We start from the raw sequence: 23,744 nt of genomic DNA, 5'->3' as shown, positions 1-23,744 counted from the left end.
GTTTTGGTAGGGAAGGAGTGGGAAGAGCAAAAAGGAATGAGGGGTGCTGCTTCCTGCTATTTCCTCAGTTATTTAGACTGGGAACCTGAGAGGCTGGAGACAAAACACCTTCAAAGACAGCAAGGGTCAACTGTTGGTTTCTTGGGGACTGGACAGAGTATTCATTTTTCATTTGGCAGCAGTGTTCCTTGGAACGAGACATTGACTATTGCCATTAACACCAGGCATGCAGCCAGCAGGGGCAAGGATACACTTCACAATTTGCACTTCTAATTTACTGGGGTGTCTGGAGCAACATCCTGTTTGATATGGTAAATTAAGCAGGAGTAGCAGGGTGGATTTTTCTTCTGCCCAGTTAAACCTCTATGTATTCAGGTTACGTATCAAAAAAAAACTTAGGGTGTGTCTTCACAGCCCTTAATACAGTGTCTGAGCTATGAAAGCTGGCTGAACAGGTTCATTCAATGTGAAACAGCTCTGTGCACTTTCTGTTGACTCCACAGACCACCAGAAGGTATGCTTTCCCTCTTTTTACTGAAGCAATACAGTCCTTCGTGAGGTGCCTGCGTTACTGCAGAATAGGCTCAGAGTATTCCTTAGTGCCTAGTACTGGGAGCTGCTGTGTCTTCTCATCCGTTCCAGTAAAACACTCAACTGCAAGCTTAACTGTAAACACAAGTAATTCTGTTAAGGCCAACGAACCAGACTGCTCTCAGAGTTTCTGTTTTAAATCTAGTCTCTGCTTTTTTCCTAAAAGATTTTAAATTTCAGAAGCCTACTTTTATTTTCAAAGCAGGGTATTTTATGAGGTTACTTATGGGAACAAGTACTGCAGCCTGGCTTACTGTAACCTTAACTCCTCTCCCTCCATGTCGTAAAGAGCGACCCTCCTGTCGCTGACCCTCATACCCTGAACTCATTCTCCAGCACCTAACACTGTGCCACCATGGTTCCTCTACACGCCCAGACCTCCCATCCAGTACCTTCTCACATCGCCTACGTCACCAACATCTGTGTTCCCAACATCCTCAGCACGTGATGCCAAACCTTACAGTTTTATCCACTAAAGCACTTAAGTAACACCGTAGCTCCCTACGATGCCCCCCTATGATTGCTCCAAAAGCCCAACTCACAACGTCATATGCTTTAACTAGTTTTGGTTCGCTATCTGGGCAAGATGACACAGTGCTATTGGAACTAAAATACCTGCTTAGTGCTAGGCACACTTATACAAACAGATAAGGGCTGCGTTTTACCAACATTTCCCTTTGTTGGGGCACCAATTTGAGTCTGTCGTCTTTATCAAGTCACAGGTTTTCAGGAAGCATTCAAGAACTTCACATTTTTAAGACCTCTAATCCACAAAGGAATGTGTCTGAAACTGATCCGCCATGTTCAAAACTTACTAGTGAGCAAAGAGTTAACACAGACTTCAGTCTAGGCAGTAGGACTATTTCCATAGGAAAAAAAAAGGTTAAAAAATGCTAATTTTATACTGAAGTGAAACAATCAGGTTAAAGTGGATTGAAACCATTTCTTATTACTCTTATGTGGGGCTGGATTTACTAGATGTAGATGCCAAAAATATGCTAATGTACATGGCTGAATACAGCTTCCAAGACACCAGAAAAAAAAGAAAAACTTTCTGGGACAACTCCAGAATGCCTCAGTCTATAATTATTGCTTGTATCAAAATATCCTTTGGCTATACAGAAAAAGGCATTCTGTTCCACAAGGTTTTTAAATGATTCATATTCTTGACTTGTAAAACCTCTCATCTGTCACAGATTACTCATGGACTCACAAGAGGAAACCCTGAAAATATTATGCTGTCTTTATACAGGAGGTATTTTCCCCAAATCCAAATGGCTTTAAAATGAAAATATCTTGAAATTTCAAGAAACCATCAGAAAGCCTTCTCATATCTCTGCTGAAGAAAAAGTGAGTGCCAGGACTGCAACCAGCAATTCAGGAGCAGAAAAAAATCTTGTAATACGTAAACCCACTTAAAGACTATACTCAACAGAGCTATATCAGCTCATTATTACCATTAGCCCATATTACCCTAAAGCTTACAACTAAAAAAAGGCAGCAAGAAACCCAAAGGGGAAGGGGTAAGAGGGACTTACCTATGAGATACATGCCAATCCAGTCCCCTGCATCCACTTCCTCCTTTATATCCCAGTATATCACTAGGTCCTGTGAATGCCCGATGGAGTAGTAGGAGCTGCTGACCATCAGGGTAGACCGGCTGTCTGAAGTGACAAGGTCTGTGTCACTGGTAGACCTAGGAATGGTGACCGTCTCATGGGAATTGTTCCTGATGTCCATATTATGGAACTGGTCAGGGTTATAGCTGTATCTGAGAGGCTCTTTGCACCGGCGCCGATTTTGTGAGTTCCTAGATGGAGACGCCATGGCTGCCAGGCCCAGGAACCTGTTTTGGTACAGATTCTGCAAGGAAAAAAAGAAAGGATAGTATTTACAGTATTATTCATTTTTCAGTGATGTCAAAGCTCAGGAAAAGTAGTATATCAGAATGAGAAAGTAGCAGATCTTTTTCCATTTGGCATTGCAAAAAAGAGGCATGAAAAGGTGTAGCAGGAAACATAGTGCTAACTCAACTCCTACTCTGTAATTCTTAGCATGAAAACAAGTTTAAGGGCAAGCCTTGCATCACCAATCTCAGCCACAACTGGCAGCGTGTGAGGAGATTAATAGTAGCTGGCTTCCGCCACATTAATGTGTGCATCCAGACACGAACATCATGACTATCAAACTGCTAGAGAGCCATTCTCTTTTAACATCAGGAGATAGTCTTCCCACTTTTGACACGCAAAGTCTTCTTCCCAGTAATTCTTGTTACATTTCCAGAGGAATCTTTCTTGAAGCGCAGTCACCCCAGAGACCATATCCCATCTGGAGAGACTGGTTCGCAATGAGTAAGAGCTCTTCCTCCCTGCTGGAGATCTGAACAGTGAGAGCCATGAAAATGGAGTTATTCCCATTATCAAAATAGAGCTGTCTTCACTTAAGTGTAAATACAAACTAAGTGTTGCAGTGTCTCTCAGTACAGCTGATAGCTTCCAATGCTATTGCTCTGCTCCATTTTTTGCAGTAGACTGAGAGATACTATGCACACCTGCTCTGGTAGGAATTTGGGAATGCACCGGACAATTAATAGGAATTGAGAAGATTACTGCAGAGTAGTCATTGTCCTAGCAGTTGAAAAAATATTTAAACTCCAACCTACCCTCCTTCCTCAAGGCAAGCTGAGTGACTTGTACAAAATGTGTCACAGTACATGAGTTAAAAGCTCTTGTGAGTTGGCAGATGGAGAATGCTTAAGTTATGACTGGCTTAAATTTTGATGTGAAGACATCCTCTGATACTGATCAAAATACTGGTTATTCCTTACTTCTGTGCTGTTTGTTTTTTCCATTTTCCTTCCCAGCTTTCCCTCTTCCCTCCTTGCAGCTCTGCTATTTCAATCACTCAGCTCTTCATTATTCATTAGCCTTCCATTATCCGTCTGTTGCCAGCCATGCTGTCAAGTCCCTTAGATACAAAACCAGACAGCTTTCCAGTATGCTATGAAATGCTTTTCACATGATCAGAAGTCAAATCATCCTTTTGAACTCAAACAAATTAAGCGGAAGAAAAATCATAGCTCCTCTGTCCAGCCAAGCAGTTACCCAACCCTGGCTTTATTAAGGTTATGGTAGCACAGAATAACACTAAGTCCTGAAAAAAAAAATCTTTTGTTTATTAATTATGCCACAAAAATTGGTATTAAGAGACCTATTATTGTGTCTTAGGATTCTGTTGCACAAGAACTGTACAGAGAATAAAAAATTCAACTGGCATGTTTGTACCTCTAGAATATCCTGTCACTTTGCAGACACTGCCCTATAACGCTTACAGTCCATTGACCCAAATCCTCGCATACTGCATTAAACAGCGTTTATAAGCAAAAATAGCTCCAGCAGGAATGCCACACGTTATAGTAAGTGCTGGCAAGACTGAACCAATATGCAAAAGGCTACATTAGAGATACAGAAATAGAAGGAGGAAGGAAGCATGTGGGGGAATGAAGTACATGGTGTTACATTTGCTATGCATCTAATTGCATCTTTGCTGCTTCTTTTCCAACAGTTACAATTATTCACTGTTTGAAAAGAGAGTTGACTTCATCGAATAAAGACCGATATTCCCTGTAAACAGAAAATGCATCTTTTTTCATCAAAAAACAGTGTCTCACATGCTGTGAACATTTTCTAATCTGGGAAGCACTTGTAGACATGCACAATTACCACACTCTAGTCAGTTAATTTAAAATCGATAGGAGTTTCTGTCACTTAGCGAAGGAGGCATCTACTGTCACAACAGTACCCAAGACAACTACGATTTGTTTTATAATGGTGAGGTAGCAACACAAAGAACTTCAAGACCACTCTTCTGGATTAGTCTGTATCATTATCATGGGTTCCTTCACTCATAGCATGCTACCCAAAAGCTATTTCAGTTCAAAGGCAGACATTTTATTTCTGGTGACAAATTACTCCAGGGAGTAGTGGTTCTGCAGATACTTTCATTTCTGAATGTTAATGGATGTAGAGTATTAATTAACTGCATACTTTCAAATTAAATTAGACTTAAACATTTAATTTTTTCAGCTTCAGCATGTCTTTAAGCAGTTTTAATGAAAATAGTAAATTCATCACTATGATCTAATTCTGTAAGTTCCCATTTTCCTGTATGTTGATGCCAGTGAAACAAATGGCATAATCTGAAAGCAACCCAGAAGGCTATATTCTTCAGAAATCTGAGTCTCTCATATTTCCAACATTGATCCTACACAAATACATTAATCTGCAAAAAAGAAAATCCCCAAACTGAAAAAATCCCAAACAATGGGACAGTAGTCACACATAATTATCTGGATTAAGTAATGGCATCAAAATACAAGTATGGCTATATGAATAAGTAGAAAAAAGGTTAGGAAAAATAGTTACTACACATTTTATTACCAGCTTTGCATGTTTTCCATGCAACTGTCTAAAGCCCCCAAGCCCTTGTGATGAGTCCCAACCATAGCGAGACAGCTTCAAAAAATTGCAAAAGACATCCTCTTGATGTCCTGTGGAAGCAATCCAATCTGTCATAGATACCTAGTATATAAAAAAAAAAATCTTTTTTAGGGGCTTGAGATTCATATTTATTCTCTTTATCCCTTTGCAGAGGTGTGTACACTATACGCACTAAACTATACTCTCATTTCTAATGCACGGTGTAAATTATGCAAGAACAACTAACAGCCAAATGTTGACCCAACAGCACAACAGATTAAGCTTGGTTGTCAACAGAAGTTAATCCCTCTTCATTCCTGGCTCAAAACAGTCACTCCATAGCTGCTTCTACAGTCAGTCTTTCCAGGGGTGTTTCCACCCATGGACTCCCTGCACCAAATGACCCCCAGGCTTCACTTTCCCCCCCACTCCCCTCACTCACTTGTATGACGGTTAGGAGTGAGAAGAGCCTTTGTTGATCAGGGCGTCTACGCATGTAAGAGGAAAGATGGTTTTCTCCTCACACCTTTCAACGTTTTTGTCTTGGATTATCAGATTTTGTCCTAAAAGGACACACTTAAGTACATAATGCATCTGCTATGTTCAACATATGAGCTCAAGCTTGTCCTAAGTTGAAGGTGCCAATGCTGCACTGGTGACTGATGCACTGCCTGGCTATTTCCTATCTCTGAACTTATCTAGGACAGGAGAAATGAGGTGACAAGGATGTACAATGTTTCAGTTGTATCAGTGATGTCCAGTTACTTTAGTTTTTGACACCTAAAGTAGCAAATGTGTTTCCCCTTACATTCCTCATTTAGAGGTTGTGCTGGTTTTGGCTGGGATAGAGTTCAGTTTCTTCATAGTAGCTAGTATGGGGCTATGGTTTGGATTTGTGCTGGAAAGAGTGTTGATAACTCAGAGATGTTTTCATTACTGATGAGCACTACTTACACAGCGTCAAGGCCTTTTCTGCTTCTCACCCCACCCCACCAGCGAGCAGGCTGGGGGGGCACAAGGAGTTGGGAGGGGACACAGCCGGGACAGCTGACCCCAACTGACCCAAGGCATATCCCAGACCATATGATGTCATGCTCAGCGTATAGAGCTGGGGGAAGAAGAAGGAAAGGATGGACATTCAGGGTGATGGCGTTTGTCTTCCCAAGTAAGCATTAACATGTGATGGAGCCCTGCTTTCCTGGAGACGGCTGAACACCTGCCTGCCGATGGGAAGTGGTGAATGAATTCCTTGTTTTGCTTTGCTCGTATGCACAGCTTTTGCTTTACCTATTAAACTATTTCAACCCACCAGTTTTCTCACTTTTACTACTCTTCTGATTCTCTCCCCCATCCCACTGGGGGAGGAGTGAGCAAGCGGCTGTGTGGTGCTTAGTTGCCAGCTGGGGTTAAACCACGACAGTCCTTTTATGGCACCCAACATGGGGCACAAAGTGTTTGAGATAATGACAGATTTGATTGGAATGTGCTGGATTGAATTTATAGCTGCTATTGCTGTTTAGCTATTAATTGATGGGCTCCCATGCTTGCCATGGGGCTTGCTTGCCTTACTGTATTATTAGAGTCTAGTGCTCGTTAGTGGCTGCTTTTTCACTGCTTTTCACTTTTTTCACTGCTTGCTGTACTGATTATCATCTACTCTGCTGTGCCTGGGAACATTTTGATATCAGCAATGGCCATGAGCCTGGGCTGGCAGATGGCCAGGGCATCGCTGCTGTTTCTGTGCTGCTGTACTGGACAGGCTGGAACTTCAGTGTGAACTTGAGTCAAAGGGACTGTGATCTGTGGATGAGTCCATGCGGGAGCAGGACACCCCAAAGCCTCTGTGGCCATGGATAAGTCCACACCAGAGCAGGTACATCTCAAAGCATCTGTGACCATGGTTATGTCTGTGCCGCAGCAGGTATACCTCTGAAGGGATTGTGGCCCAAAGATAAGTCCACACCGGAGAAAGTACACCTTGAAGCACCATGGCTGTGCATGAGGTCAACCTGGAGCACCTCAAAGAATTTGGCCATGGATAAGCCCACAACAAAGCAGGTACAGCCCTGGAGGGACTGCAGCCATAGGTAAGGCCATGTCGGAGCAGGTTTCCTTCTGAAGGGGCTGTGGCTGTGGGTAAGGCCACACTGGAGCAGGTCTATCTCTGAAGGCATTGTGGCCCATGGAGAAGGCCATGCTGGAACAGGTGCACCTCAAAGCGACTGTGGCTGTGGATAAGTCTGTGCCGCAGCAGGTATATCCCTGGAGAGACTGTGGCTCACGGATAAGGCTGCACTTGGCCCTTCTGTATACGTACAACTATGGCAATAAGTGTTTAGCTATAAAATATTAGCGTGCTGAGCAAAACTAGCCAAAGGGACATTTTTCCGCTCTCACCAGCACTCCCTCTGATTTTCACAAAGTTCTGGAAAGCTTTGTCTCTAAAGATCTACCAGCCACATAAAAGTGCTACTCAAAGTGAGATTTTTGAGGGATTATCTGTGGGCAGCACTTGCCTCCTATTTATGTCACTTAGTCCATCTAATGAAAACAAACATCAGAAATAATAGTTTAGGGTATTTTTTTCCCCCCATATAAATGCAACTGCAATCCCTAACAAGGGAAAGTAGGAAGGAACGGCCAAAAGGAAATGACAGATGAGATCTGACTGTAAAGAAAACTGATCTCAAAAATGTACACATAGAAAACATGTAAATACCAAGAAAAAATATTTTACAGATTTTCTTCCAACGTTCTCTCTCTTTCACACTCACACCTCTCTCCTTGCCCGACTGCTGTTTGGCACTGGGACAGCAGAGAGCTCTTGTCACCACTGCCTTTCCCTTCACCACCTGAGAAAACCGTACCACCTTCCTCTCTGAGACAAGAAGAATTCTGTGGCTGGAAGGCTTCACACCATTATTGCTAGCTGAATTTCACCAAAGGATTCAGAGCTGCCATGCAGCAACTTCCTCTGGAGAGCTGTAGGGCTTAATGTTAGGGATTTTTTTTTTTTATTTGGGATTATTTTAAATCATGCCAGAAAGGTACGTGATGCTTTAGCAATACAGAGATAAATCTCAGCTAAGCATCTGCAAGGATCCAGCTCAATGCTCTGTTCAGACAATTAAGAGCTGTCTTTTAGATACCTGGACTGATACCAGCTACCTCCTATTGCTGCTTTGTCAGAGAAGATGTATTTGTGCAGGTCAGGATGGTGGTACATTGGACTTTTACTGTCCATACCAAAGACTGAAATATAACCCATCACTGGAGCATTGGCAGGTGAAGAAATTAAAGGGAACAAGGTGACAATATTAGCCCGCATGACAGTGGACTCAAAGTAAGACACATGTAGTCATTCAGATGTCTGCAAGCATCATCACAACCAGAATTTCAAGGGCAAGTACCAAGAAAGACAGTGAGATAGCTTTGTATGATGGGAACCTTGGGACACAGCACATTTACCCATCTGAAAATTTAATAGGCCAGTAGTCAAGTCTGATATAGGCAAATCAGATGTGGAGTTACGTCTCTTGGTTGCTCCACCAGAGATGAAGGCTCTCCTGATAAGGTTTTAGCCTTCATTTGCAAGGCTTATGTGTTTTGTAAAAGACAAGAAGGAGCCCAGAAAAATTAAAAAAAAATAGGGTAACCTGGTGAAAGTGATAAGTTATGACAGCAAAAGTCTTCTGACCAGCTTTCAGGAAGGTAAGATCACATGTATCAGCAAGGATATTGTACTAACAGAAATATAAGGTAGTAACAGCCTGTATGAAAGGTTTAATTGGCTTGATAAGAGACAACATAAAAAGATTTTAAAAACTTAGTCACAGCCCAGGTGTGAACACCCAAAGCAATATCCTGACGCTGGGCCAGAAAGACGAGCAGGAAAGCAACAGTGCCAATAGTCATCGAAAGGTGATGTGATGGGACTCTGCAAGCCAGAGCTTTGGGGCAGACCTTTAACTTGAAGGTGAGCCTACCGAAAGGGCTTTCAGTATGTAAAATTGTTTTATTAGAGCATAAATTAGAATCAGGTGAGTTCTGAAAGACAGGAAACTCAGCTCTGTTGGGTGGAAGAGTAAAAAAGCTGGGTGAAAGTAAAAAGATATGAGGAAGAATCTCGCTGCTGTTCCTTACAGAGCAGGACTCTCCCCTCTAGCCTTGCTCTCAACCCAGCAACGTGATGTCCTTCCTCAGATCAAATTCTCCTGCTTTTCATAGCCCTCAAGACTTGTTGCAGGGTCTGCTCCCTGTTCCTCCCAGCAACCTTCTCATCTCCACTCCCACTGCAGGCCTGCTACTCTCAATCTTTTACCCATCTGCTCCCCCCACCCATAGCCCAGAGGGCCCCTTAGTTGCCACCACTCAGCAGCTTTCAGGGAAGGTATACTCTCCCTCTGTCAAACTCTAAGCCAGGAAAAGGTAAACAAAGAACACAGATTTCCTCCTTTTTGCCTAGGGACAGTCCTCTTAACACAGCACGTGGTACCTGCACAGCAAATTGTCAACCAAGAAAACATCTGCATTTTCCATCACTGCGGGCGCAGTACAATTGACTATAGAAAATGCAAAGCAATGCAGAAATAAGAAGAAACACAGTTCAGAGGTAAGCTCTAATCAAGGTTACAGTTTCAGATATCATAACTGCCCCCGTCAACGTACTCCCACCTATCACAGCTATTTGTTCGTTTATCATCACATGAGAAAAATCCCTTTGGACATTTGAATTTTGGAAGAATCGTTACTACAACTCTTAGCACAAAGCGGATTCTTAAAGCATAGCTTATAGTACAGCCAAATCCAGTAAACAAGGCCTTATAGTGCAAGGAGCTATACAAAATTTTCTCCAAATGGTTCAGCATCTGAGTTGCTGAAAACATAAAACCCAACATGAAGATCATCAAGCTTGGAATTAGAGAATGCTATGAAGCTGAAGGATGCTTTGGATGAGCACAAAGAACTCTGTAAGATTGGACCATTTATTTGAGAGGCACAGGAATGGTTTCTCAGAGCTCCAAAGGAATCATTTAATAGCACGAGGGAGTTGCAGGCTTCCATGGTCCGCTGACACCCTTTGCCCTGCAAGATATTACAGAGCATATAGATGAAACTGCTGCTCTTGGGAAGACTGAAATGAAGGCTGCAAATGTTTCAGAGGGATGCATGCCATAATAACACTAAAGAACTTTAAGTGCATTTGTCTCAATATTGCACATCTATGGCACAATACATATATTTATGCCTATAATAAACACTAATCGGAAATCAAAGCCATTATACATCAGCAATGGGGGAAATGGATGTTATGAGGTAGTTCATTTTTCCATTTCCTGACCGTTGTGCGTTTCCAGTCTAGCTGTACTGCTATGTTAATGTATCCTCTTACATTTAACTTTGCTCCAGTGATGTGCAAATCACTGCACAAATTAGAATCAAAATGAAAGAGTTGGCCTCAAGGTCAACTCAGCAAGGTTCGGTGCCAGTGGGCGGGATTGATTCCTGTGCAGGCCTATTAGTCATAAGGCAGCAAAAGCTGGCAGCACAGTAACCAGGGGTATACTCTTAGCATCTACAAAGAAAAGTACGATTAAGACCAGTCCACATTTTCTGAAAGCACTTCATCTCCTGGGCACAAGCAGATGGAAGTTGGAATATGGGGCAATGACTGGAGGGAAATTCTTGGAGTTCAGAAAAAGAAAGGAAAAAAAAATTAACAATGCTTTTTTTTTTTTTTCCTCTTTCTGGAAGAAGTAAAAAACAGTGCTGTCTAATGAAACCAAGAGAGCATGCTGAAAGATACACACAACACATTTCCAATTAAATGATTCCAAGAATTAAGATTTGTACTCCTGTAAGTATATAAACCAAACAAGTTTCCGAAAAAAATGACATTTTACCTGTTTTAGATGAGATCACTCCAAGCTTCTACACTGTAGACTACTGATGTCTAACTAAAAGCAATTAACAATCTTACATCCAACACATTTGTATTGACACAGCGATAATCCACTCACAGTTCACTACGTAAAGCACTGGGAAGTTTCTGCAATAGAATGCAGCTAAAGGACAAAATTAATTTCTTAATTTCTCTTAAATCAGTAGCAGAAAAAGTCTTGCCTCAGCAGTTTGGTACAGCAAGGGATGAGAAACAGCCATCACACTTACCCCGTTACATAAAAAAGGTCTGAAAACATTGCCAATATTTTTAAAGGTACACAGGAACAGGTAAACATGAAACATAGTCTGAATATAAAATCTCAAAAAGATAACTGTAAGGAAATAATAAAAGGGTGGACATGGTAACATCTTAAACCAAGATAACACTGCACAGCTTCACTCTGTTCTTTCCACACTACCAGATTAAAGAAATAACCTTAGGATCTACTCATATGCTACTATCAAATACTCCAAAGTCCACAATGCTCGCCTTTGCTGGTGCTTTACGATGCACGTAACAGGAAATTTGTATTTTTTACTTGGTTGGTTTTAAACATCAGAAGCAGGCAAAGAAGTGCTGCTGCAGTACCAGACAGAGGCAGGACAGTGACTACCTCTTAATAGGTGCAAGATGAAGCATTCATTGGTAGGACAACACACCCTCTCTTAACAAGCATCCTCATATCCATAAAGGCCAGCGCGGACCACACCACCTTCACAGATACACAGTCCTAGTGATTGTGGTGCCAAAGACTAAAAATCTCCATTACTCATCTTTTCAAACCCAAGGACAACAATTGTTGCAAGAAGAAAAGCAGTCATTCTTTACCAGGCACTGGTACTGGTTTATTCCACTATTTAAAGTAGAGAAGCATCACTTTCAGCAGAGGGTTGTCCCAAAAAGCCTGTGTGCCCCACACTGGTCTATCTAAGAATCGTCACTGCGTTCATCAGGCCCACTGCACAGCTGGACTCTGCTGGTCTCCCAGGAATGCTACTTACTCTGAAGGGGTTTTAGGAGGGAGGAGGTAAGCACAGGGATGCTCTTCTCTTCTGCAAGCTAAAAACATTGCTGCTCTTCTGTGATCAACTGATACTCCCACTGAGAAGCCCTGACCATATTGGATGCCCTGTTTCAGGTTCTGCACAACACATAATAATAGACATCTCTTACCTGACAGATTTTTATAACCAGTGGCTTCAGTTCTTCAAGTACTTTGTCCAAGCAAAGATCAATGTCTTTTATAGCACTAACAGAGGCCCAGATTCATCCAACTCAAGCTTTGAGTACCTGAGTCACCTAATTTAGGAATGCAGGTTCCCAAGACTCCCTGTGTACGCAGAGGGAAGAGACATGCTCCTCCTGAAAAAGACTGAGACCCAGGTAAGGCTTTCGCAGAGAGGATTCAGCTCTGCCTTTCTTCAACACCATTTTAAGGACTGAGTGACTGCCAGGATCCTAGGTTTGGCATGTTAGGTTACATAGGAAGGAGCCAGGCCTGTGTATGTGCCTCTTAAGCTCTAAGATTTTATATTATATAAAAATTAGTGGGCAAAGCACTCCTGAGGTACATCCAGAGAAATTCAAAGCAGAGAAAATAACAAGAAAATACTCAGTATACTGTATAAACTTTATGTACAGATCTTTTTAAAAGTGTAATACCAGTAAATGTAGCAGAGGTTTACAGGAAAAGCTGTGAAGACATCTTGCAAAATTTAAGAGACTACTAACAAAATGACGTAGAGTAAATATGAGTTGCAGAAAGATATCCAGTAATGTACAACATTTCCCAGAACTGTCAGGTACAGTCATTTCTCTGCTCAGAAGCAGTCCCACATTTCCCATATCTCTTACCTAGAGTGCAAAGACGCCTCTGAAAACTTTTTTGCAGAAAAAACTCTTAATTTCTTATGATATGTAAGATATGTTATAAAAATTCCGCCTTTCTCTACCATTAAGAATGTATTATACCTTCCACCATGACAACCTTTTTGCTAAAAGACAAAGCTTGTGTGATATCTGTAGTGCATATTGCTACCAGATAGAAGGAAAGAGTTGTCTAATGTATTACACAGGTATCAGGCATGGCTTATTATGTATAGAACACACACACACACACAAGGCAACAGAAAGCAACCAAGCACAGATATCAAAAGTGAAGTTTTTAATGTTAACCTCCCTTCAGACAGGAGTATGAATCTTTGCAAACAAAAGGTTCATGTGCATATGTATAAAAGGATTTATCCTGCAGAGCTCAGATCTACCCCTGTAGTATTCCCCCACCCATACTTCTCTCTCTGCCTAGACACTCCTGTGTGCAGCACAAACGGATCCATACACACACCACAAGACGTTCATCATTGCTATGACCTGTAAAATTTCTATTGACACCACGAACATCATTCCCTGCAAGAGCTGTCTATGGTTTCCCTCCTGCCTCCCTCTATTCCAGGCTGTCAGCAAGGTCCCTGTTCCTCTGTGCCACGTCCCTCACACCACAGCCCATGCTGTCCCAGGTGACAATGCATCTTCTTCCTCTCCTGAGGAAGGGCATATCTCCTCTTCCTCACTCATAAGTAGGAAGGGATAGGGCACAAGACATCACTTGCTGTACCAGCCATAGGACAGGCACTGGATTAACATATGGGGACAATAAACACATAAGAAACGCAGGAGGGATGGAAGGAGGTTCTTTTCACTTATGGTTCATGCCAGCTGCCCATGGTGGCTGACCCCTACTCCACAGCAAAGACAACATTTTAAATCTCCTGTTTCATTCGTTGCCCCTACACTCTGTCATGCCTCCTACCCCCATCTGTATTTCTTTAAAAGTGATTTGAAGTGTCAGTATCTTAACCTCCTCAGGCAGTGAGGCAGGGTTGAGGCAGGGATATAGGACTTGACAGCCTGCTAGTACTAATGCCTACATCAACCACTCGTTTGATCTACGAACAACAAACCACTGCAATAAACCAGTCTCTCAACCAGACACCAGCTTCGGACCATGCCTTCAGCTCCATCTTCCACCTTTCAACAATGCCTAGAACATTCCCTGACATTTTAAAATTAATTGGCTACAGAGTTCCTGTTATTATCATATTACCTCCAGACAAATACAGAAACGCCATCCAGTTGAGTGTGCTTGATCCACCTTCTGATAAAATTAAAGGCAAAACTCCCCTGACTTCAATGTGGAGCAAAGTGACTTGTAAAGCAAAGGAAAACCCATATAGATGTCAACAGCTGCAGTTAACAAGGGCTAATCCAAACCTGGAAAATCAAGAGTTCATATTTTGACTAAAACACTTCAAATGTTTTCATCCATGCTACAACCTATTCTGTTGGAAAACACATTAGACAAACATGTAGAGCAGCAAGTTGCATTTTAGGACACAGATCACAGCAACTACTCTTAAAATGAGATCTCAAACCTGAGAAAAATCTGTCATTTGATGGGTTATGATTTAAAATATAATCATATTTTTAGACCATGTTATCTGAATGTTTTTTCCTGTGCATTTATAATAATAGAATCTAACAGATTTTTCATTTTTTCAAAAGAAAAGAAACCCCTCATGGATTTAAACTGGAACATCAGATGCTGAAGCATATTCATGATTACTGCACGGTTTTTGCCTGATGTCACTGGAGAGCAAAATGAAAACTGCTTGCAAGTATTAAGGGTTCAACTACCAAATTTAAGCATGCTTGTTCTCAACAGACTGACTTCTTATGTCTGTACACTCTTGGGAAGATTATGACAACATTCCCATATTTTTTGAAATTAAATTTTTTAAAAATATAAATATCTAAAGTTCATTATGTGTTGGGGGTTTTTTTTGCTGTTGTTTTCTAAGAAAAATCTATTATAACAAAGGTTTTCAGGATCAAGAGTTCTTATGTTGCAGTGAAAAACAGTAAAGAAAAACCGACTTATGCTTTGTAATGCCTCAGATCCAATATTTTATTCTTGAAAATAATCCTCACTGCATTAAAAACTTAATACTACTGATAGAACCCACCAGGCATAGTTTAAAGGGTGAGATTTCTCTGTTCCTAGGCAGGTAAAACTAGCTTCAGATACGTATCTCCAAACCAGATTGCTACTTCCTCTTTCACCTTTATTAAAAGTTGTTTATGTTTCGATTGTATAAATCATAATAAATTGCTACTATAATTGTATTCATGAGAAAGCAAAGAAGCTGGGCAAACTATCCTGAGAGGAAATGACTAATTCTGGTATTACAGTCTCTAGTTGAGGAACAAGATTCAGATTTTACAAAGAGAACATGTGATGGCTTTATCTAGGGCACAAAAAGAATCCTACATGAGAGAACAGAAGCTGCGTTCAGGGACTCTGTTTTCCTCTGGATCACTGTAAGACAATTCTGAGCTACATGTCCAAAGTTTTCTGGGGAACTGCTAGCCAAGGTTCGATGAAAGGTAGCCCAGTAGTTCCCCAGTAGTTACTATGCTGTATCACACAATCATATGTACAGGCATATACGTCTGCTCACGTTAGTGTATGAGGTTCCAATTTACTTTTTTCTCTATTACTGCACTTCAAAAGGGTTTGTGTTCTGAAGGTCTCATGAGAGTTTTCAAAGGGGAAGAACATTTGCAAAGGTGACCGAAAAAGTTATATTTCACTCGACCACAGATAAAAGCACAAGAATCATTCTGAATGAAGATTCAAGCCATAGTTTCATTTAGTTTTAATGAGGACCATTAGTTAGACTTAACCCAATGCTTTTTTTGCTGCCACTGAATCCTCACAGAAAAGAAGTAATTACAGTTTTTAACACTGCACTTAAAGTAAGGCCCAAAGGAGAAATTTTTAAATCTATTTTTCTGGTAACAACCCCTCTGTCAAGGAAGTGTCCTAAATCCATCAAGGATTAGGTTCTAGGGCATTGCAATGAAAGTCTACAGTTTTATTAATTAGCATTTATAGAAGCCTGCACAAGTAAGCAAGTTGGAAAACTATTTGCTTCTGCAGGCATTAAACCCGAGTTCTGGAAGAGACCCGAGACACACACATCATCACACAGCAAGGCTGCGGCCACACGAGCGGCCATATCCTGCTTGGGTGTCTTGGCGTGGGACTCTGTTCTGTTCTCCTAAGGACAATGAGATGTACCTACTGTCCAATTCTGCGCACAAATCAATGAAGCACACTTTGGTCCACGGATGCTACTTTTAAATTGATGGTATAACTTGCTGGATAAAATGCTATTCAACTTAAACTTAGGCAGTAAAACTGGAATGTCAATAAGGTTAAAAGTTGACTTTTGAACAGGTATTTCTATTAGGGGTTCTCAAGCACCACAAGAATGTGTATGTATCGGGTCTCCATGGCAAGGTTGGGGGCAGGGGGGCTACAGGGGCAGCTTCTGTGGGAAGCTGCTAGAAGCTTCCTCTATGTCTGATGGAGCCCATGCCAGCTGGCTCCAAGACGGACCTGCTACTGGCCAAGGCCGAGCCCATCAGCGACAGCAGCAGAACCTCTGTGATAACATATTTAAGAAGGGGAAAAGTTGCTGTGTAACAGCAGCCAGAAGAGAGGAATGAGAATATGTGAGATAAACAACCCTGCAGACACCAAGGTCAGTGAAGAAGGAGGGGGAGGAGATGCTCCAGGCACCAGAGCAGAGTTTCCCCTGCAGCCTGTGGTGAAGACCATGGTGAGGCAGGCTGTCCCCCTGCAGCCCATGGAGGTCCACAGTGGAGCAGATATCCACCTGCAGCCCGTGGAGGACCCCACGCCAGAGCAGGTGGATGCCCCCAAAGGAGGCTGTGACCCCATGGGAAGCCCGTGCTGGAGCAGGCTCCTGGCAGGACCTGCGGACCCTCGGAGAGAGGAGCCCAGACTGGAGCAGGTTTTCTGGCAGGACTTGTGACCCCATGGAGAGAGGAGCCCACACTGGAGCAGTTTGTGCCTGAAGGACTGCAGCCTGTGGAAAGGACCCACACTGGAGCAGTTCGTGAAGAACTGCAGCCCATGGGAAGCACTCACATTGGAGAAGTTCGTGAAGGACTGTCTCCCATGGGAGAGACCCCACTGTGGAGCAGAGGAAGAGTGAGGAGTCCTCCTCCTGAGGAGGAAGGAGCGGCAGAGACAACGTGTGATGAACTGACCCCAACCCCCATTCCCCATCCCCCTGTGCCGCTGGGGGGAGGTGGGGAGGTAGAGAATTCAGGAGTAAAGTTAAGCCTGGGAAGAAGGGAGGCATGGAGGAAGGTCTTTTTAAGATTTGGTTTTATTTCTCATTACCCTACTCTGATTTGATTGGTAATAATTTAAATTAATTTTTCCCTCAGTTGAGTCTGTTTTGCCTGTGACAGTAATGGGCAAGTGACCTCTCCCTGTCCTTATCTTGACCCACAAACCTTTCATTATATTTTCTCTCCCCTGTCCACCTGCAAACAGAGAAGACACTAATTTGACAAATTTATCACTTGTAACACATTAGCTTAATGGCCACATACCAATGTTTCTCGTACTTTTTCTCTCAATATTAGTGATAAATCAACTTGATTGCTGTATTTTTCTAACCTTTAACCAGAAGACGAGTGTTTGTATTAAAGACATTCAGGTCTGATTCAGAAAGCATTCCTGGAAACAAAAACAAACAGCTCTGTTAGCAGTGGAATTAATGAAGCTGTTTTCCTGCAGAGCTCTACCCTCCATCACCACCAAACCTGTACTAAAGGCCCAGCTTTTTCCTGTCCACTCCCCTGCAAAAAACCAGCCAAAGCAAAAATACAGACAAATCCCAACAGTTGTCCTGGCTTCTGGAGCGGGTGACAGACAGGCTCTACCTGCCTCTCCCTCAGCCCAACTTGGGTCTCCCTCCTCTCCCCAGCCCCTGAGACCTATAGAAACTTAATTATCTCACAGACAACTACTCCTCTCTGTTTCACTTGAAATTAGCCAACAACTTCAAAAGTAATTAGGTAAGGGAGTGACAGCGCAATTGGAGAAGTCTGATCAGCCCAGGAAGATAGGCTATAAAAAAACATTATACACAGCCTCACTGATTTAATTGATTACTCACATGAGGGAATTCCCTCATGTGTACAGATCTGCAGAATTAGGTGTTACAGTATTTCAAAAGCCATTACAAAAACATAACAGACATCTAATCAAAGTGACTTCAGTGGGAACAGGACCTGATCTAATTAGTATTTCGTCATACAGAGTCCAGTGTGTTCTCATTCTGGCGGAAAACTTTAGTTACAAATGAAAAAAAAAGTTTACATTTTCTGTATGGATTTTGTGACAGATTTCCAACTTACTAGTAAATCTGGTGTGAATTTTTTCCTCCCATGTTAATGGAGGCATCAAGTGTATAATTTTTCTTCAAGAAGCAAAGAAATTCATAGAGGTGAAAACTTAGTGTCATGAAGAATGGACTAATTTAAATAGCAAAGTACAAAAAAACCCCACCTCATTTGTTTTTCATTTTTAAATTCCTGATGCAATTGAAGTATATATTCCCGTAAAAGTCAGATAACGTATTTGACAGAGCTTTCCCAGTGTATTGTAATTTTTTTCATTATGAAACTAGCTCTGTAAAATGGTTTAATATTAATAAAATTAAACATTCATTTAATTAGTCTTTTATCATGTAGAATTTCACAAAATAATTTTTGTGATTATTTCAGCCAGTTTCTCTGTTGGCTTTAAAGAGATGGGCCATGTTTTGAGAACAGACTTAAATTTCCCAGTAAAATAAAAATATTTGTGCATGTCAAAACGAAAGTATTTCCGCATGTCACGCAAGGGCAAAGCTGCAAAATACTATTGAAGCAATGTAGGTGCCCAGTATGGAAGTCCTGAAAGTTAAAAGCATATTTGTATATTACCAATAGGAATTATAAAGCCTTTTATCTCAGATTTTTTTAAAGGCCCATGAGTCTGTAGCTGACAACAGCCAGCAGAGCAAGAAGAGATTTTGAAGTGGCATCAAAACTCCAAAGACACCCAGCGCAGACATTGTTTCCGATGTCATCAACATTCCATTCTCCAGTACAGAGAAGGGCTTGTGCACGCGGGTATGGATCCACGTAAAACTTTTCAGTTCCTCTGAAGTGAATTCAGCCTAGGTCTGATCTTGCATGTCTTGGATGTGAGAGAAAGACTCCTGTTGACTTCAACAGATTTTGAAGCAGATCCTGTCCCACTGGATCATCTGAGGCTCTTTTAAATTCCTAAATACTCTAGGTTAGATGGAAAGCACCATCTTCACAGCCTTCCGCTTCTGTAATATAATGGGAAGAATGGCAAACTTATCGAATTTCCTTGCAAGTGCTTTTTTCCTAATAACTTGAATGATAGAGTTGTTCAGTTGTGCTGTTTTTTAATGCACATCTTTGTTTCTGCTGGTGCCCTTAAACCCCCTCGTGCTTTCCCAAATGCATGGTTATTCCCTTACAAGGCTGGCAGATAATAAGCAAATACAGAGAATTGTTCCTTCAATTAAACTGGAGCTGGAAACAGGGACCGACGTAAACAGGAAGAGGGAATTATGCCAGAAATTAATCTATTTCTTAATTTCTCTATTAAGATATAACTATCATCCCAGCCAATATATTTATTACTCTAATTAAAAGACATTAGGAGAGCAAGGGCTCCGGTTCGCAGCTCCACCTCTCCTCCTACCACTGCCTCCCATCTGCTGCCTCTGCCCGGACCGCTAGCACCTAATCTGAGGGTCTACAGGACAAGTTGCGGGGCGGGGGGGCAGGGGGGCGTGTATGACCTTCCTGCTTGCAGGTTGGCTAACCACCCGAATGGATCTTGGTGGATCTGTTGGCTCTTCTGCCTACCAGACAAATATATGAGAAGAGTTGCAAAGTTTGAAACACACTCTTTACATCTTTTTGTTTATCGTTAGCAAAAAGAAAGGCAATGTGAGTGCATAAGGTACAGTATAAAACAAAGGGGTTGCAAAATGCTTTATTTTGGATATATGAAAAGGCTTTTGGCTGGGAAGTAGCTTTCAGTACAGGTTCTACCTGTGCACGCTGTTTTCTAACAAATAGTTCCTATAACTGATTTTTTTTGTTGTTTATTTTTGCACAAGAACTACACTGCAGAAGAATGTATGAAAGGTTTCTGTATGTTGAGCCCTAAATAAACCACAGCTAACAACTCTGTGCTAAGTGTTTGGCATAGGAATACCACGAAATCTTTTTTCCATAAGTAACTTCTGTGATTAAAACGATGAACTCCACATGTGATAAACTCTTAATTAAAAGCTTTTTTTTTAATAAAACATTGCTGTATGTCTTAATGTAAACACACAGCATACTACAAAAAGTGCATGTGCTATAGTGGCCACAGATAGACCAAATATAATGTAAAGCTCACACTGAAGCTGATTTTTATAAGCAATGGATCAATGTAATCCCTCTTCCCTAATGAAGGACTAAATCCAAAGCAAAACGGTAACATGCTGTTCTTTGTCTATTCTAGAGAAGACCTTTTAAAAGCCAGAAATGACTTGCAGGAGCCACCATGTACTAGAGCACTAACTCCTTTCCAACTGAGACCTTGTTTTGATTGTGCCATAATATTTTCTTTTGGCTGCATTTCTACCTTTTCATTCCAGTCTTTTATAGCCTGCATTGAGATTTGGGCACCTGAATGAGGCTAACTTTTCTATATTGGTTGTATAGCTATGGGAGAGAAAAGGGTGCTCTGAAATACCACTAGGAGCATGACTTTACTCTGTTGACTATACAAGGTATATGTAGGGAAACTAATTTAAGAAACTAAATTAGTATATAAACACAGGGCTGTGAATAGTGCTCAGGCCTCCCCAAGGATTTGGAAGGGTCCTGTACACCCTGTACCTGTCAAGTCTTCATACTGCTAACAAATACTGGCACTTATCTCAAATGCCTACATGCAACTCAAAACGCTTATCTGCAAGGTCAAGCAAATGCCCTTGCAGGTACCCACTGTTCATTGCCATAGACTAAATCATGCATCTGATTTGCTTTTCCTGAAGTAGTCCATGCTGAGACTGAGAGGCAAACAATTTTTTTTTTTTCTAATAATGACAATAAAAGGAGAAAAAAAGTGTCTAGTAACAGCTGGAAATATTGTTATAAACTTAGTTCAACATATTTTCCATAGGGGACGAGGACAGGGGAGGTGGGGCAAGGGACAGAGGAATGACTTTCTTCAATTTTAAAAGTATTTTGTTTTTTTTCCTCCATACATAGAGGAGAGTGGTAGAAACAGAGCCAAAGGTGCATTTTCAGTTAATGGATTTTGTCAGTAAAAGGTAGGTGATACATCTAATAAGTACTTGTCACAAAGTGCTGTCTAAGATTTGCATCATTTTGGTACATCTGAATACAGCTGTCCACATAGACTGAGGACCAAACTTATCTTAGCCAGAAGACTCCCCTGAGGAGACAAAACAGCACAGCCAGTTGAATATGCTGCAGCAGGTACTTAATTTACTTTCTTCCTGCTGTTACGTCAGCTACCTATTTCTGTCAGGATTCTTGGTGGGAGGTATTTAATACAACCTCCAGGATCCTCTGTGTGTTGTATGTAAGGGCCCAAATTCATTAAGACACTTAGGTACCAGTGAGAGATGCACTTGTTTAAAACTTGGGAAGATTCATCACCACAGATGAACTTGAATGTGCTGCAAAATAGATCCTGCTGGTGCCCAAGTACGATATGGTTTTGCTCGTAAGTTAAACAGGTATTATGCACTCTGCTTTACTAAAACAAACCCTATTCTCAATCCTTTTGATACCCCTTCTGCTATTAAACATGCCCTTCCTTTTGAGTCTCTTTGGCAATCCTACAATGACCTGCATCATCTTTTGGGGGGGACACTTAATTTAGTTTTTAGACTGGGGCCTAATTGAAATACCTTTTTTTTTCCAGAGTAATGAAAAGAAGCTAACAAATACCTCTGAAGATGTACTTACCTGATGCAATAGCTGCAAAATTCAAATTATTGTCATGTGAAATGTCAGGTCATTAACAGTTTTCATAAGCTAGAACACTCAAGGATTACTTTTCACCAAAGAGTCTTCCTGTGACTCTTCACCACATTTTGTGAGACTGTATGCACCACATATAGCACATACATCCAGGAAAGTTTCACACTGCATTTGGTGTATAATACCACTGGTTTGCAGCTACAGAGAGGTGAAAGGAGGAGTGCTGTTGGACATGGTCACACAAGTTCTCAGTTGTCATCATCAAGAGGCTGCATGTATTTCCTCAGCAATCACAGCACTGCTTAACTTGCACAGAGGCTCAAAATTCCCCCCAGAAAAACTGCCAGTGCCCAAGGCTCTCGCTGGCTGTTATAAAGTGCAGAACTTAACACAGAAAGGATACATCCTCATGAAACTGGAAGAACATAATGACCTATTACATACATGACTGTTCACTGAATTCCTACTCTTCACAGAATTAAAGTTACTTGGATGATTAATAACAAAGAAAAATGTAGAAGCAAACACACAAACAAAAGCCCCAATGATATCAACATTTCAGTGACAGAAATAACACTAGATAAGCTTTAATGCACATTCTGGCTCTCTTTTATAACGCATGACAATTCAGAAGACTAAGCTGTGCAGGAAGATGCATACAGCAGCAGTGTGTTATGCATGCATATAATCTCACAGGTTCTCCTAATAAGTGGTTAGCGCCAGTCATACATTCCTGCATCTCACACATTAGTGTCTACCGTGATGGCTGATTTGTGTGTCGTGATGACTCAGAATTAATTCAGTTAGAAGCTGCAGGTTTCAGAAAATGCCTTGTGAAGGTGAGTGGTTGATGCATTCTGTGCTTTGTCTACGCATGGATGCGTGCAACTGCAATGTTACAGTTGCCTGCTGCTCCCAGGACCTCCTTGATATGGTCTTGTAATTACCATGTCTTGATTCAATAAGAATTCTTGGGCAGGCCACACAAAACAAAACCAACACTGACATCAGATGGATACTTAGGAGGTTACAAAAAAAGAAAACGAAACATAAACAACAGAAGATCACTTCAAATGAAGCTTGATTGGATGTTGTTGAAAAGGTGCTCAAATTACCTGAACCACTTTGATCTTAAACATGGACCGGGGGCAGCTGCAACGAGCTCCGAGCTTTGGCACATTCCATTATATGAATGGTAGTGAATTTATAATGGAATGGTATGGATGGTTTTTATAATCAGAAAAACACACTGACCTTAACACTACACAGGTGGAGCAGCATAATGACCCGCCAATTGTAAGCGCATCAATTCCTGGGGAAAAGTTCAATGAGGTTAACTCAGCATGTAACCAACATAAGCGACATTTTAAAACATTGTTTTTTCCACTTGTCTGTCTTTGCCAACATTTTATTAATTGATTTGTTTCACTGTTTGGTACTGAGCATATCTTACCGATGTTAACAGTGTACTCTACATTATGTTCCAGTAGAGCTAGACGTTGTCATACACTTCAGCACTGAAATACACGTGTTTAAAAAATAAGAACAGTGTTAACTACAATAAACTTTTCAGATTGTATAAGATTAAGCATCATATTCATTTAACTTAGGAAGAAACTGAAAGAAAACGAAAGTCACCATCAGTGGATCTTCAGCTTCATTGCAAAATTCTCACATTGAGTGAGCTTAGGTAGGTGACAGCCAACCAGCATTTCCACTCCCATCAATTTATTGATAACCTTGGATATTTATGG

At 41.3% G+C, this 23,744-nt stretch overlaps 1 protein-coding gene across 2 annotated transcripts in view; it reads right to left on the bottom strand.

Moving 5' to 3' along the window:
* Positions 1–2,418, bottom strand: part of HECW1 (HECT, C2 and WW domain containing E3 ubiquitin protein ligase 1) — a 183,577-nt gene extending 181,159 nt beyond the window's left edge. For both annotated transcript variants that reach the window (XM_010581800.1, XM_010581802.1), the window contains exon 1: positions 2,130–2,418. In XM_010581800.1, coding sequence (XP_010580102.1) covers positions 2,130–2,418 — 289 coding nt within the window. The remainder of the gene's footprint in view (positions 1–2,129) is intronic.
* Positions 2,419–23,744: the final 21,326 nt, after the last annotated feature.

Source organism: Haliaeetus leucocephalus, unplaced genomic scaffold, assembly GCF_000737465.1.
Source record: "Haliaeetus leucocephalus isolate CR32 unplaced genomic scaffold, Haliaeetus_leucocephalus-4.0 Scaffold808, whole genome shotgun sequence".
Taxonomy (NCBI): Eukaryota; Metazoa; Chordata; class Aves; order Accipitriformes; family Accipitridae; genus Haliaeetus; species Haliaeetus leucocephalus.
Note: the sequence above shows the minus strand (reverse complement) of the source record. Positions and strands in the feature narration are given on the sequence as shown.